A 16,054-nucleotide genomic window follows, 5' to 3' on the forward strand; every position below is an offset into this window, starting at 1 on the left:
AAAAAAAAAATCAACATACAGAAGAAAAATGATCAATTTTCTTTTGAAAAAATTACATAAAGAAAAAAAGTCAAACCTGCAAGCCGTTCAGAGCAAAATATATGTTTATAAACATAGTAAAGACAAAATTATTTTTAAAAATAATCTATAGGCTAAAAACACAAGGAATTGTTTTTTTTGGAAAAAATTATGGGTCATAAGATGTAGCAGATACTTCATTATTAAGGAAGTTCTCATCTCCTTTCTAGAAAATTTTCAGATTTTCACACTGAAATAAGCATGCTCTAGTCCTCCCAGACAATGAAGAAACATTGTCTTAATTTTCCTATTCTCTGCCCTTTTAAATGTGCCTCACCTTCTATAGGAGTCCTTATATATTGGCTTCTTGGTGTCTTTCACATTTCCACTTGTTGAAAACACAAAATGGAGATATCTAGGAACACTAAATGAGGAATCGGTGATGTGGCACTATGAATAAAGACCTTTCAGGGATGCTTTAAATTATGTCTTTGTATTTAGACCTGTGAGATTTCAGCATGCTCAGGTATTGATTCACTCTATTAATTCCATTTGGGAGCCTAGAAGCTGGAGGAGAAGAACTAACAAAAGGAGCTAGCTATGGAACTTTTGTTTAGATGGAGAATCAAGCAAAAGGAAATATCAATTTCCTGAAGTTAATGTTTAATCAACCAGAGAAATTTCTTCAATGCATAGCTTAGATTTAAATTTGCTTTTACACAACTTATTAAAAAAAGTATAAAAAAACTTACAAAAATCTATATATATGGGTTATATATAATCCATACTCCTAATAAGAAAGGGAAGACTGTTTAGCCAGGCCTGATCTAGGCTTGTTGTCATCAAGCTGTAGCTCCATTCCACTGACCTCTGTTTTACCCAGAGATTAGCCCCTAACTGGAGCTGATATTATGCACAACTGCAGAGAGTCACATTCACATAGACTATATGAATGATGCAGTGGGAATGCTGCTCCATGAAACAATACTGAGGTAACTCTTGCTAGAGGAAGTCTCAGCTTGCTGTGCTGCTGAATAATTCTCATTCAGGGAGGAGACATTCTAAATTTAATTGCTAGAGTCGGCAATGAACTGTGAAAAACTGGATAAGCAGATAGGATTTTTTTCTAAGACCAGTGATGTATGATTGTCATTTATTTAATGAACTGCAGGCTCTGAAAGAGAAGCTTAATTTACTAATCCCTCAAAGCCTACAGGACTTTTTGGGTCTTAACTCCCCCACCTGCTCCTTTTTTGTCTCACTCTTCTCTGACTGCATATTGTCTTTCCCTTCTCCCTAACCCTGTGCACATCCTTTTAGTTGTACCTTTCATCCTCAGTATGTCTCTTCCCTCATATCTTTTCTCTTTCCTTTTGTTCTCTTTCATCTTTATTTCTGCTTATTGCTCTTATTTCTCCATTTGCTATTTTTTCACACATTTCCTCTATGTCTACTTTCTCTCTGTCTCTCTCTCTGTCTCTGTCTCTCTCTCTCTCATCTCTTGTGTCCCAGCAGGCACTATTGATCTTAATCTGCCTTTTTATCATCACCTGTATATACTTTCTCTTGCTTTTTCTTAATCTGCTTTTGTTAACATTGATTTTTTTTCTATTTTTCCAGTTTATTTTTTGCTATCCCTTTCTTCAACTGTCCATGACACAAAACCAAAGTACACTTTAATGTCCTCTTTGTGGCTCCAGATGAATTATTCTTCTATGTCTGTCTTTCAGAATACACAGAATACATCCAGAGACTCTACATTCCAATACCCAGGCCACGTAGAACTGCCATTTTCATTGTATATTGATTGTGTTACAATTTTATAAAAATGTAGGAAATACACAAGTAGTTTTGCAGTATTTATTTCTGCGCATAAGACTACTAAAGCCAGGCTGTGTGATCCTTAACCCCAAATCTGTATGTCTTCCTCACTGACTTCAGAATTATTGAAAAAAAAATGCTTAAAATTATTTCAAAACTCGAACATTTTTCTGTTGACTATTTGTATACACAAAGGAAAGCCTGCCCATCAGCCTTGCTGCACTCAATTATTACAGCTGCAATAAAGTGTGCCTTTTGGCAGCAACACTCATATGATTTTGGAACTTAAATAATGATTTAGACAAATGCCAAGGAAGAAAGTTTCCCACATGATTTAGCATCTTCTTCAAGAAATTAGAAAATTAACCGCAAAATAGACCAAAGAAGTAACAAACTCATATAAAAAAGCACAAAAATATATGAGTTAGAATCTAGAAGCTGGTCCATTGAAAAAAAAAAAAACATAAAATAGATATAGCATCTAGCTAAACTAACTAAGGTGAATAAATAGAACAAAATTCAAATATACAAAGTAAGAATTGATTAAGGGCAAAATAATACAGAAACAAAGAATTACAGGATCACAATAGACTACTTTGTTCAATTATGGCCAAATAAATTCTGAAAAATGGGATGGAATAAATAATATTCAGAGAAAAGATAATGTTAAAATTGTTAACACAGACTTAAGAAAAAGAAAGATCTAAATAGACTGATATTCAGGATTGATATTCTAGATGATTTTAAGGCAGGGCTTCCAACAATCAAAACTGAATGTTGCCGTACATGTGGATTTGGGCTGAATATCAATCTTGTCAACAGCCATAGAAAAAAAATTTTGACAAAGAACTACCTTAGAAGAGGCATAAGGTACTGATGATTAATGTTCAATATCACTAATCATCAGAGAAACTCAAATTAAAATGTCAATGAGATATCATCTCATCCCACTTAAAATGGCTTCTATTCAAAAGACAGGCAATGATGAATGTTGGTGAGGATGTGGAGAAAGGAGAACATTCATGCATTGTTGGAAGAAATATAAATTAGTACAGCCACTATGGAGAACAGTATGGAGGTTCCTCAAAAAAACAAAAGCAGAGCTGCTATATGTTTCATCAATCACACTGTTGGGTATATACCCAAAAGAAAGAAAATCAGTATATCAAGGAATATTGCACTCCTATGTTTATCACAGCACTGTTACAATAGCCAAAATTTGGAATCAACCCAAATGTCCACAATAGATGAACAAATAAAGGAAATGTGGTATATATACACAATGTAATATTATTCAGCTATAAAAATGAATGAAATCCTGTCATTTGCAACAACATGGAGAGAACTGGAGGCTATTATGTTAGGTTAAATAAGCCAGGCCAGAAAGACAAATACTGCATGTACTCATTCATATTCATAAGTTAAATAAACATTGAACTCATGGAGATGTAGAATAGAATGATGGCTACCAGAAGTCAGGAAGAGTAGTGAAGAGTGAAGAGGGAGGGAGGGATAAAGAGAAGATGATTAAATGGTTTTATATATATATATATACACACACACACATATATATATATACACACACATATAAATATATATACATATATAAATATATATATGGAGAGAGAGAGAGAGTTTGGTAGGAGGAGTAAGCTCTGATGCTCAGTAGCACAATAGGGCAACTATAGTTAATAATTTATTGTATATTTCAGAATAAAAGGGTGGAGTTGGAATGTTCCTAACACAAAGAAATGACAAATTATTAGAGTGACAGATGCCCTAATTACTCTGATTTGATCATTACACACTGTATGCTTGTGTTAAAATATCACGTATGCTCCATAATTATGTACAACTAGTACGTATTCACAATAATTAAAATTTTAAAAAGAGGGAATTCTAACATAGCTTGAAAGAGTAGATTATTCTGAACTTCTGAAATTATTTTAGAACATAGAAAAAAAGTTCCAAAGAATAACAATGATAGCAAAACTTGACAAAAATTAAACAAGAAATATACAATTATAAACAAATATTACTTAAGACTACTTATGAAAAATTTCTAGATCAATCATTAACAAGAGGATCTAACAGGACACTATTAGACTATTATGTAATAATTAAGAAGAGTTTTGTTTCATCCTATATTGCTGCTTGAGAAACATCCCAAAATCTAGTGACTTAAAATAATAATGGGCTGGGCGCAGTGGCTTATGCCTATAATCTCAGCACCTTGGGAGGCCAAGGCGGGTGGATCACCTGAGGTTGGTAGTTAGAGACTAGTTTGGCAAACATGGAGAAAGCCCATCGCTACTAAAAATACAAAATTAGCCAGGCGTGGTGGTGCATGCCTGTAATCCCAGCTACTCAGGAGGCTGAGGCAGGAGAATCGCTTGAACCCAAGAGGCAGAGGTTGCGGTGAACCAAGATCGCACCATTGCACACCAGCCTGGGTAACAAGAGCAAAACTCCATTTCAAATAATAATAATAATACAATAATGATCTGCTGTTCCAATCCTGTGGGTCAGGAATTGGGGTAGGGCTCACTGGGGATTGCTAATCTACACACTAAACAGTATTGGCTGAGCTCATTCATGCAGGTGCATTAAGCTGAGAGCTGGGCTGGGCTGTATGGTCCAAGATGGCTTCCTAGTATGTCTAAGGCCTTGTCGTGGGCTGCCAGCTGGGGTACTGATTCTTTTCTATGTGGTCTTTCTCTTCAGGTGACCTCTTATCCCCCAAGACCTTTCTCTCTCACAGATCTCACTGATGATTACTGACATTGAACGTTGTTGTATATACTTACTGCTAATTGTATATCTTCTTTAGAAAAGTATCTATTCAAGTTGTTAACCTATTTTCAGTAGACCTGAGAGTTTTTTGGCAATGGAATTGAAGGAATTCCTTATATATTTGGAAATTAAACCCTTGTCATATATATGGTTTGCAAATATTTTCTCCTAATCTGTAGAATGACTTAATTTTGTTGATTGTTTATTTTGCTTTGCATTAGACTTTTAGTTTGATATAGTTCTAATTGTTTTTGTCACCTGCAGTTTTGGTGTCATATTCAAGAAAACATTGTAAAGACAAATGTCAAGAAGTTTTCATTCTTTGCTCCTTCTAGGATTTTTAGAGTTTCATGTCTTACACTTAAGTCTTTAATCCACTTGGATCTGCTTTCTATGCTTGGTTAAGAGTTCAATTTCATTCTTACACATGTGGATATACAGCTTTCCTAGCACCATTTATTGAAGAGAATCTTTTTTCCCTGTTATATATTCTTGGAAACCTTGTCAATGATTAATTCAACATATGTGCATGAATTTATTTCTGGTCTCTCTATTCTGTTTCATTAGTCTATACGTCTGTCTTTATGCTAATACCATACTGTTTTAATTACAGTAGCTTTGTAATATACTTTGAAATCACAAAGTGTGATGCCTACAGGTTTATTCTTCCTTCTCAAGATTGATTTGGCTATTCACAATCTTTTGTGTTCCCATATGAATTTCCGAATTGTTATTTCTATTTATTTAGAAAATACCATTGTGATTTTGATAGCATTGAATCTGTGAACATTTTAGCGAGATTAATTCTTTCAACACATGAATACAAACTGACATTCATTTATGTATTCTTTATTTCACCAAGGTTTTGTGGTTTTCAATCTAGAAGTCATTTACATCCTTATTTAAGTTTATTCCTAAGTTTTTAATTCTTTTTCATACTATTGTAAATGTAACTGTTTTCCTAATTTCTCTATCGTATAGCTCACTGTTAGTGTACAGAAATGTAACAGATTTTATTTGTTGACTCTGTATCCTGCAACTTTAATGAATTCATTTAGTACTTCCAACAGTTTTTTGGTGGAGTCTCTAGGGTTATATACATATAAGGTCATGTCACCTGAAAACAGGGACAGTTTTTCTTCTTACATTCTGATATGGATGCCTTTTATTTTTTCTTGTCTAATTATTCAAGCTAGGACTTCTTATTTTGAACAGAAATAGCAAGAATGGAATCCTTGTATTACTTTTGATCTTGGGGGGAAACATTCAGTTCTTCACTATTGATTATAATGTTAGCTGTGGACTTTACATATATGGCCTTTATTATGTTGAGGTATATTCCTTTTATTTCTAAATTTGTTGACAGTTTTTATCGTACAATGGTGTTGAATATTGTCAAATGTCTTTTCAGCACCTGTCGAGATTATCACATAATTTTTATTTTTCATTCTGTAAATGTGGTATATAACATTAATTGATTTTTGTATGTTGAACCATCCTCCTTGCATTGCAAGGATAAAACCCCTTTAGTCATGATGTATGATTATTTTAAGATGCTTCTGGATTTTGTTAGTATTTTGCTGAGGATTTTTGCATCTATATTCATCAAAGTTATTGGTGTATAATTTTCCTGTGGTGTCTTTGTCTGGCTTTGGTATCAGGATAAAGCTGGTCTCTTAAACTAGTTGGAAGCTTTCCCTCCTCTTCAATTTTTGGAGGAGCTTGAGAAAGGTTGGCTTTAATTGTTCAGATGTTCAACAGGATTCACCAATGAAGCCACTGGGCAAGGGCTTTTCATCATTGGGAAGCTTTTTATTTACTGCTTCAATCTCCATAGTAATTATAAGTATGTTCAGACTTTGTATTACTATATGATTTAGTCTTGGTAGGTTTTATGTTTCTAGGAACGTATCCATTTCTTCTGGGTTTTCCAGTTTATTGGCATGTAATTGTTCATAGCTATCTCTTATGATCCTTATTATTATTATTATTTTTTTTTTTTTTGAGACGGAGTCTTGCTCTGCCGCCCAGGCTGGAGTGCAGTGGCCGGTTCTCAGCTCACTGCAAGCTCCGCCTCCCGGGTTCACGCCATTCTCCTGTCTCAGCCTCCCGAGTAGCTGGGACTACAGGCGCCCGCCTCGTCGCCCGGCTAGTTTTTTGTATTTTTTAGTAGAGACGGGGTTTCAACGTATTAGCCAGGATGGTCTCGATCTCCTGACCTCGTGATCCGCCCGTCTCGGCCTCCCAAAGTGCTGGGATTACAGGCTTGAGCCACCGCGCCCGGCCTCTTATGATCCTTATATTTCTGTGGCATCAACTGTAGTGTCTCTTCTTTCATTTCTGATTCATTTTCATCGTCTCTCTTTTTTCTTAGTATACCAAAAGGTTTGACAATTTCACCTTTTCAAAAAACTATGTTGACTTTTTCTTTGTTTTGAAAATTGTCTATTTCCTTTATTTCTGCTCTAATCTTGTTATTTCTTTCCTTCTGCTAACTTTGAGCAAATTTTTTCCCTCTTTTTCTAGGTCCTTGAGGTATAAATTTAGGTTGTTTATTTGAGATTTTTCTTTTTCAATGCATTTATCAAAAATAAATATCCCTCTTAGTACTGCTTTTGCTCCATCCATAAGTTTTAGTATGTTGTGTTTTAAGTTTCATTTTACTCAAAGTATTGTCTATTTTTAAAAAATTTATTCTTTGAAACAAGGGCTTCTCGAAAGTGTGTTGTTTAATTTCTACATAGAGACCTGGCATGGCGAATCATGCTTATAATCCCAGCAGTCTGGGATATCAAAGCAGGAGGATTGCTTGAGCCCAGGAGTTTGAGGCTAGCCTGGGCAATATAACTAGGCCCTGTCTCTACAAAACTAAATTTTTTTAAAAACCTAGCTGAGTGTGGTGTCATGCACCTGTGGTCCCAGCTACTCAGGAGGTTGAGGTGGGCATATTGCTTGAGCCCAAAAGGTCAAGGCTGCAGTAAGCCATGACTACACCAATGCACTCTAGCTTGGGTGGCAAAGACCCAGTCAAAAAAAAAAAAAAAAGGTTGGGGGACGCTGGACCTGGTGGCTCACGCCTGCAATCCCAACAGTTTGGGAGGCCGAGGCGGGAGGATTATAAGTTCAGGGGTTTGAGACCAACCTAACCAATATTGTGAAACCCTGTCTCTACTAAAAATACAAAAATTAGCCAGGCATGGTGGTGTGTGCCTGTAGTACCAGCTATCTGGGTGGCTGAGGCATAAGATTCACTTGAACCAGGAGGCAGAGGTTGCGGTAAGCCGAGATCCACCACCGCACTCCAGCTTGGGTGATAGAGCAAGACTCAGTCTAAAAAAAAGAGAGAGAGAGAGAAGGAGAAAGAAAGGAAAAGAAAGAAAGAAAGAAGGAAAGAAGGAAGGAAGGAAGGAAGGAAGGAAGGAGGAAGAAGGAAGGAAGAAGGAAGGAAGGAAGGAACGGAAGGGAGAGGAGGGAGGGAGGGAAGGAGGTGAAGGAAGGACAGGAGGAAAAGAAAAGAACAGAAAGAAAAGGGAAGGAAGCGAGACACAGAAGGAAAGAAGAAGAAAAAGAAGAAAAGAAAGAAAAGAAAAGAAAGAAGGAAGGAGGAAGGAAGGCGAAGGAGGAGGAGAAGGAAAGGAAGGAGGAAGGAAGGAAGGAAGGAGAAAGAAAGGGGAAAGAAAAAAAGAAGAGAGAGAAGGAAGGAAGAAAGGCAGGAAGGAAGGAAGCGAGAAGGAAGGAAGGAAGAAGGAAAGGAGGAAGGGAAGGAGAAGAGGGAAAGAAAAGAAAAAGAAAGAGAGAGAAGGAAGGAAGGAAGGAAGAAAGGAAGGAAGGAAGGAAGGAAGGAAGGAAAGAAGGGAAGAAAGAAAAGAAAGAATCATACGCTAAAAAAAAAAGAAAAGAAAAGAACCAATACTTACAATGTACATCAACAAATCCTTTAAAAAGTAGTTAAAGATAGTGATAAGTTGGTCAGCATTTTGTCAAATTTGTCATTTTAATCTTAGTGTGAAAAGAGTTTTCGGTCCTAAATAGAACAAAAAAAATCCGTAAACCACAAGGAGGAAAATATAAATAAATACATCATTACAAAGAAAAGGAAGGAAGGAAGGAAGGAAGGAAGGAAGGAAGGAAGGAAAGGGGAAGGAGGAAGGAAAGAGAAAGAGAGAGAGAAGAGAGAGAAGCAGAGAAAGGAAAAAAGAAAGAAAGAAAGAAAGTAAAGAGAAGAGAGAGAGAGAAAGAAAGAAAAGGAAAGAAAGAAGAAAGAAAGAAAGAAAGAAAGAAGAAAGGGAAAGAAAGAAAGAAGAAAGGGAAAGAAAAGAAGACAGGGGAAGGAAGCAAGGTAAGGTAAGGAAGGGAAGGAAGGAAGGAAGGAAAATTTCTACATATTTGTGAATTTTTTAGCTTTAGTTCTGCTATTGATTTCTACTTTCATTCTACTGTGATTGGAAGATAAACTTGATATAATTCTATCTTTTTGAATTTGTTAAGACTTGCTTGTGACCTAAAGATCTATGCTGGAGAAACTCTATGGAACGTGAGATGAGTACGTATTCTGCTGCTGTTGGGTCGAAAGAATGTCTTTTATGTCCATTAGGTCCATTTGGTCTGTACAGTTGTTTAAGTTCAATGTTTGCTTATTGTTCTTCTATGTGCTAGTTTTATCCATTATTGAATGGGGTATTGATGTCTTCATTATTGAAGTTATCCATTATTGATTTATCCATTATTGAATGGGGTATTGAATGGGGTATTGATGTCTTCTACTATTTTGTATTGCTGTCTATTTCTCCAATTCTGTCAATATTTGATTACATATTTAGATGCTCTTATGTTGGGTATATACATATTTATAATTGTTATATCTTTCTAGTTGATTGATCCTTTTGTCGTTATGTAATGACCTCTGTTTTTTGCAAGTTTCTCACCTAATGTCTATTTTATCTAATGTAAGTATAGCCACCCCTGCTTTCTTTTGGTCAGCATTTGCAAGAAATGTCATTTTCCATATCTTCAATTTTAGCCTATGTGTCCTTAAATCTAAAATGAGTTTCTTATACATAGCTCAAATTTTTTTATAAAACTGCTTAATGAACATAAGAAAATGCATCTTTCTCATTCCTAAAGCCAGAATCATGATTAACTGGAAAACACTAGAAGATTTCTTATAACAATAAGGAAAAGAAAAAAAATGCCCATCCTCACTATTTTAATCAATATTTTACTAGGCATACTCAGCTGATAAAATACATAAAAGAAAAGGGTTAAAGTATAAAAATCAGGAAAGAGAAAATAAATTATATCTGACAGAATTGTGAATCTAGAAAACTTAAATTCAGTAAGTGAATTTACAAAGTTAGTAGAGTGCAAAATTAATCCACAGAAAGCAAAGCTTTGAAAATATATAAGGGCAACCTATGAGAAGCTACATTTGGAGAAAAATTAATTTATATTAGCAACAAAACAGATAAAGTACCTATAAACAAACATAAGAAAAATGCAAGGCATATATGAAAACATTTTAACACTACTGAAGAACTCAAAAGAAATATTGAATAAATGGAAATACATGCCATTTTGTTAGAGATGTTATATCTCAACATCATGGAGTGTGAATTTTTCTAAAGTTAATTTAAATTTTTTAAGTGATGCAAGTAAATTTACAACTAGATTGCTAGAATTAGACAAGCTAATTCTAAATTTGTTATAAAAATGAATAAACAGGCCGGGAACGGTGGCTCAAGCCTGTAATCCCAGCACTTTGGGAGGCCGAGACGGGCGGATCACGAGGTCAGGAAATCGAGACCATCCTGGCTAACACGGTGAAACCCCGTCTCTACTAAAAAATACAAAAAACTAGCCGGGCGAGGTGGCGGGCGCCTGTAGTCCCAGCTACTCGGGAGGCTGAGGCAGGAGAATGGTGTAAACCCGGCAGGTGGAGCTTGCAGTGAGCTGAGAACCGGCCACTGCACTCCAGCCTGGGCGACAGAGCAAGACTCCGTCTCAAAAAAATAAATAAATAAATAAACAAAATAGGAAAACATTGAAAAGCACTAGCAATACAGAACTAGACCAATTATATTAAATATATAAGAAAATCATTAAAACTATATATTAAAATATACAGTCCAAATATAGGCTTATGGTTAGAATAACTTAGAATAAAGGATTAGAATAAAAAAATTCAGAATTAGACACAAAAGAAATGGGAATTTAGTATTTGAAAAAGTTGGCAATTAAAATCAGGAAAAGTGTTAAAGGAAGATGGATGACTCAATAAATATTTTTGGGACAAGTGAATAGAAAGATGGATCTACACCTCACATCATACACCAAAAAAAAAAAAAAAAAAAAAAAAAAAAAACCAATATAAAAAAAAAATCCTAAAAAAAAAAAGATTTACCCCCCCAAAAAAACCCAAAAAAAAAAAAAAAAAATCAAACAGACCAATGTAGATAACAAATCCTTAAAAACAGTAAAAGATAATGTTGGTTACATTTTGTCAAATTTTGTCATTTTTGTCATCTTAGGGTGAAAAGAGTATTCCTAAATAGAACAAAAAAATCCATAAACCACAGAGGAAAATTAAATATGTTCCATTACATAGAAAAATGACCATATGGCAAAAAAATGATATAAGCAAAATTAAAAGAAAAAAATGATGAAAAACAATAAATATTTGTAGCTCTTACCATAGAGAGTCACATAGATTAATAGATACATAGTCTTGGGTTTTTGTATAGACAAAAATCCAATAAAAAATGGGCAAAAGGTTCTGTTAACATACAAAAGGTGTTCAAACTACTAACCTTAAGAAAATTAAAATGCTAAAACTTACACTGTTTTTTAGAAACCATATTTCACCCCTCAGATTGTTAAAACCCAAATGTTGTCAACACCCTCTGTTGGGAAGACTAAAGAAAAATAGGCACTCCTATATATTTTGGTGGGGACATAAATTTGCACAACTTCTCTGAAAGGCATTTGGAAATAATTAACAACATTACAAAGGCATATAGACTTTGACCCAGAAATTACACTTCTGAGAATTTATCCTGCCGGTATTCTTCCACATATGTTAAAAGACATATGTAAATGGTTACTCTTTGTGGCATTGTGTCTAGTACACAGGAAATCTAAAACAATCCAAAGACCAATCAATAGAAAACTGGTTAAATAAATTATGATATATCCATAATAAGGAAAACTTGTCTGTTTAAAAAATGATAATAATTAGAAAATTCTCCATGTACTGGAATGGAAAAATGTATCTGAAATCAGGCCACATGACAAATGCAACGTGCCAAATACTATGTTTACTATGCTAACTTTCATGTTAAAATGAAGGGGAAAAATTAAAAATACTAATAACGTATTATATTTGCATTTTATAGACCCTGAAAGGACACACAAGAAATTACTGATGTTATTACCTAGGATAGGGAGAGATGGGGGTAAATCAGGGAAGGAAGGGTCTATAATCTAAAGAGGATTTGACTTTGTACCTTTAATATATAGAAATTTGGAGCATTTTTCATGAAAGAGAATATGCATAAGATTTCTTAAAACTGGGGAGATCCTACAAAGGAAGGAGAACCACATATTATACTAGACTTTGCAAATACAGTAATATACTGTGGCAATAGTTATAAAGGATAAGTGATTTTACATATTAATCCAAATTACTTCTTATTTGTGGAGGCAAATACAACATCTTTTCAAATATTGAGCACATATTTAAAACACTTGATAATACCTTAGTCAAGTGAAAAATAAATAAGAATAAATACATAAGAAAGTATATATTCAGGAATTGAATAAAATTTACAGTTAAGTTTAAATTTACAGATGCATTTTCAGCAACTATTTAGTCCAGCTAAGTTTATTCACTGGGTTAAATTCCTCTAAGCCAGGAACAAAAGGCTCTTACATTAGATTGTAAAAAGACACAAAGGCAAAGCCAATCAGATGTAATGTATAAAACAATACATAGCAGGTACAACTTACAACAAAAAAAATCCAGAATGGCAAAATCAAAATCAATGTGCTATCTATTAATCAATCAATCACAGCCTATCAGGAATAAATTGCTCAATAGAACACCAAACACATCAAAAAATGAGTTAAAAATACAAGGAAAGCTGACTTTATAGTAAATGTATTAAAATTAATAGGAAAAAATATAACAATATATTCTTCAAATGACTTGGGTTAAAAAGTAAATACAAGTTTCTGTCATGATTAAAGCTTTACTAAGAGATCTACAATGTAAAATAGGGCCTGTGTTATATATCAGGAGTGATTTTCATCTATTTTAAAATCTGGCTAAAAGTGACTTTTAACATCTTAACATTCTGTGTATCTTAAAATGACAACAGGGACCCCAAGAATCTGAAAGAAATCTACCACTGGAGAAATTGTAAATAAATTTGAAAATTATTCACTTTAATAAATCATTCCTAAGTCCAATGTTTCCTGGAGTCCTTTGAAATAAATTTATGAGGAGTTGAAACATAAAATCTAATTAGTCTCATAACTACCAGTTTTTGAAGACTTACTATGTTCAAGACTCTAACTTAGATATGTAAGATACATATCAAGTATGTATATATATGTATGTATACACACATAAAATAAAGTCTTAAAATTTTGAATATTGAATGATTTGGTTTCTGTTTTAAGTTAGTATTTACCTCACAAGAATTACATTAATATTGATTTGTATTATGTAATAATGCCTATTACAAACATGAAGAGTTTCTGAGAAGGGAGGAACTTGCTCAATGATAGACCACCTAGGAGGTGATCGAACCAAAATTTGAATTGAAGAAGAGAAACTGAGTTAAATAATGTGGCAAATAATTATCTATAATTTCTGTTATTTTGAATTGTAATGTATTAGAACAATAAATCCAATAGTACTTCTCTTTACCTTACAGTGAAATGTAGAACTTTCTTTTTCATGGACTCCAGCTTTTATTCGGATATTTTGTTTGATCCTTTTTTATTGATGGTTTCTTCAAAGGAAGAACACGGGCCTCAATGGGGGGAAAGAATAGTTTGGAAAGAGTGTCGGCAATTCTCCACCCAATATATTTGGAGAAAACTTCTTCTCCTACATTTGATGAGATGTTTGTACTATACCTGGTGAAAGGATCGGTTGGGTCATTTAACTCAGCCTGTTGAAAGAAACGAAAAGGAATCAGTTGAAACAGGATTAAATGGGAGAAANCTGTTATTTTGAATTGTAATGTATTAGAACAATAAATCCAATAGTACTTCTCTTTACCTTACAGTGAAATGTAGAACTTTCTTTTTCATGGACTCCAGCTTTTTATTCGGATATTTTGTTTGATCCTTTTTTATTGATGGTTTCTTCAAAGGAAGAACACGGGCCTCAATGGGGGGAAAGAATAGTTTGGAAAGAGTGTCGGCAATTCTCCACCCAATATATTTGGAGAAAACTTCTTCTCCTACATTTGATGAGATGTTTGTACTATACCTGGTGAAAGGATCGGTTGGGTCATTTAACTCAGCCTGTTGAAAGAAACGAAAAAGGAATCAGTTGAAACAGGATTAAATGGGAGAAAAAAATCATGTATTATTAAATTTTTTAAAGTATCTTTATTTTCTTTGACTAATATTGCATTTTTCCTGCTAAGTAAAAATAATCTTGATTAAAAAATTGCAGTTTTCCAAAAGATTTCAAAAACCAAAATAGCAAATTTCAGTGAAATAAATAAACATTAATGCATCCAGTCTTGAAACTCTGAAAATTTAATAAGGTAATTTTATTTTAATTTGATATACTTGCCATGTAAGAATTTCATACACATTCTGGTATTTTATTTAATAAGAAATTAAGCAATCAGTTGAAGTAATGTACACTGTATTAAATCAGACTTTTTTTTACACACAATCTAAACTGTTCTTGATATCAACAGAGCATTTTTTCTTTTCTTGTTTGAGAAGGAGTCTTGCTCTGTCACCCAGACTGGAGTACAGTGGCACAATCTTGGCTCACTGCAACCTCCATCTCCCGGGTTTGAGCGCTTCTCCTGCCTCAGCCTCCTAAGTAGCTGGAACTACAAGTGTACACCACCACACTTGGCTAACTTTTGTTATTTTTAGTAGAGACGGGGTTGCATCATGTTGGCCAGGCTGGTCTCGAACTCCTGACCTCAGGTGATCTGCCTGCCTCAGCCTCCCAAATTGCTGGGATTACAGGCATGAGCCACCATGCCCGGCCAAACAGAACATTTTTATAGAGCAAAAATTTTAAGTGAAAAGCAAATAAGAGCTTTGTATTTAGCTTAAATTGAAGATATTTAAGATTTTGATTTTCATTAAATTGAATATGTTCTAACAGCAAAGAGTAAAAAAAATACAAAATTTCCCATTATTTAAGCAATATTTATTCAGGAAAAAAGCTATTTTCTGAAATTTCCTATTCCCATTTGATACTGTCCAGTACCGCTTTTTAATTACTTCTTTTAAAATGGCCAGAGGCATATTTTCTCTGGCTATAATCAGTAATAATAAATGAAAATGTAAGTAAAATGGCAAATGTTACCAATTTTTTTATGTTCATGATATGTACATACTATTAACTCCTTTTCTTGTAAACAAGTTGGATACTGCCTTTTATCATTTGTTTTTACATTTTCCTTGAGTATTATCTGTCTTCAGGTAGCTCATTACCAGTCACTCAGGATTCATTTTAGATGCATATCAATCTTGCGATAGGAAAGATAGAAATAGAAAACGTTTTTCTATATATGAACATCTAACTTAACCTCTTTCAGCTTCCCAAATTAGGCCTGGCTAAATTAAATTATGATGAAAGATTGATTATTGAATTATTTAGACAAAAGTATAGTAGAAAAAAATGAGTACAGTCTCAGGATATAGACTGAAAGAAAAACAGTTGAAGCAATGAGAAAAATAGCAAAAGGCAAGTATGCAAATATGTGGCACTGTGAAAGTTATAGAGGACTACATGACTATATAAAGTTATATAGTCAAAGAATAACATGAAAAAAATTTACAAAGGATAAGGTAAAAACCATGCGAAGTAAGTAAGCACATGATTCAGTAATCCCACTACTGGGTATATCCAAAAGAAAATCAGTAAGTCAAAGAGAGAGCTGCCCTGCCATGTTTATTGCAACATTACTCTCAATAGCCAAGCTATGAAATCAAGCTAAGTGCCCATCAACAGATGAATGGATAAATAAAATGTGGTACATATGTACAATGGGATAGTACTGAGCCATAAAAATAGAAGAAAATTCTACCATTTGTAACAACATGGATGAACCTGGGGGACATGATGTTAAGTGAAATAAACCAGGCACAGAAAGACAAATACCACATGATCTCACTTACATGTAGAATCTAAAGTATTGATCTTATAGAAGTAGAG

The 16,054-nt window shown here is 34.0% G+C and overlaps 1 protein-coding gene across 1 annotated transcript in view; it reads right to left on the bottom strand.

The window, feature by feature from the left end:
* Positions 1-16,054, bottom strand: part of TMEM232 (transmembrane protein 232) — a 260,718-nt gene that overhangs the window by 103,962 nt on the left and 140,702 nt on the right. The window contains 1 exon segment of the mRNA XM_017889055.1: positions 13,919-14,166. Coding sequence (XP_017744544.1) covers positions 13,919-14,166 — 248 coding nt within the window.

The sequence above is a fragment of the Rhinopithecus bieti genome, unplaced genomic scaffold (assembly GCF_001698545.2).
Source record: "Rhinopithecus bieti isolate Rb0 unplaced genomic scaffold, ASM169854v2 scaffold_18126, whole genome shotgun sequence".
Classification (NCBI taxonomy): Eukaryota; Metazoa; Chordata; class Mammalia; order Primates; family Cercopithecidae; genus Rhinopithecus; species Rhinopithecus bieti.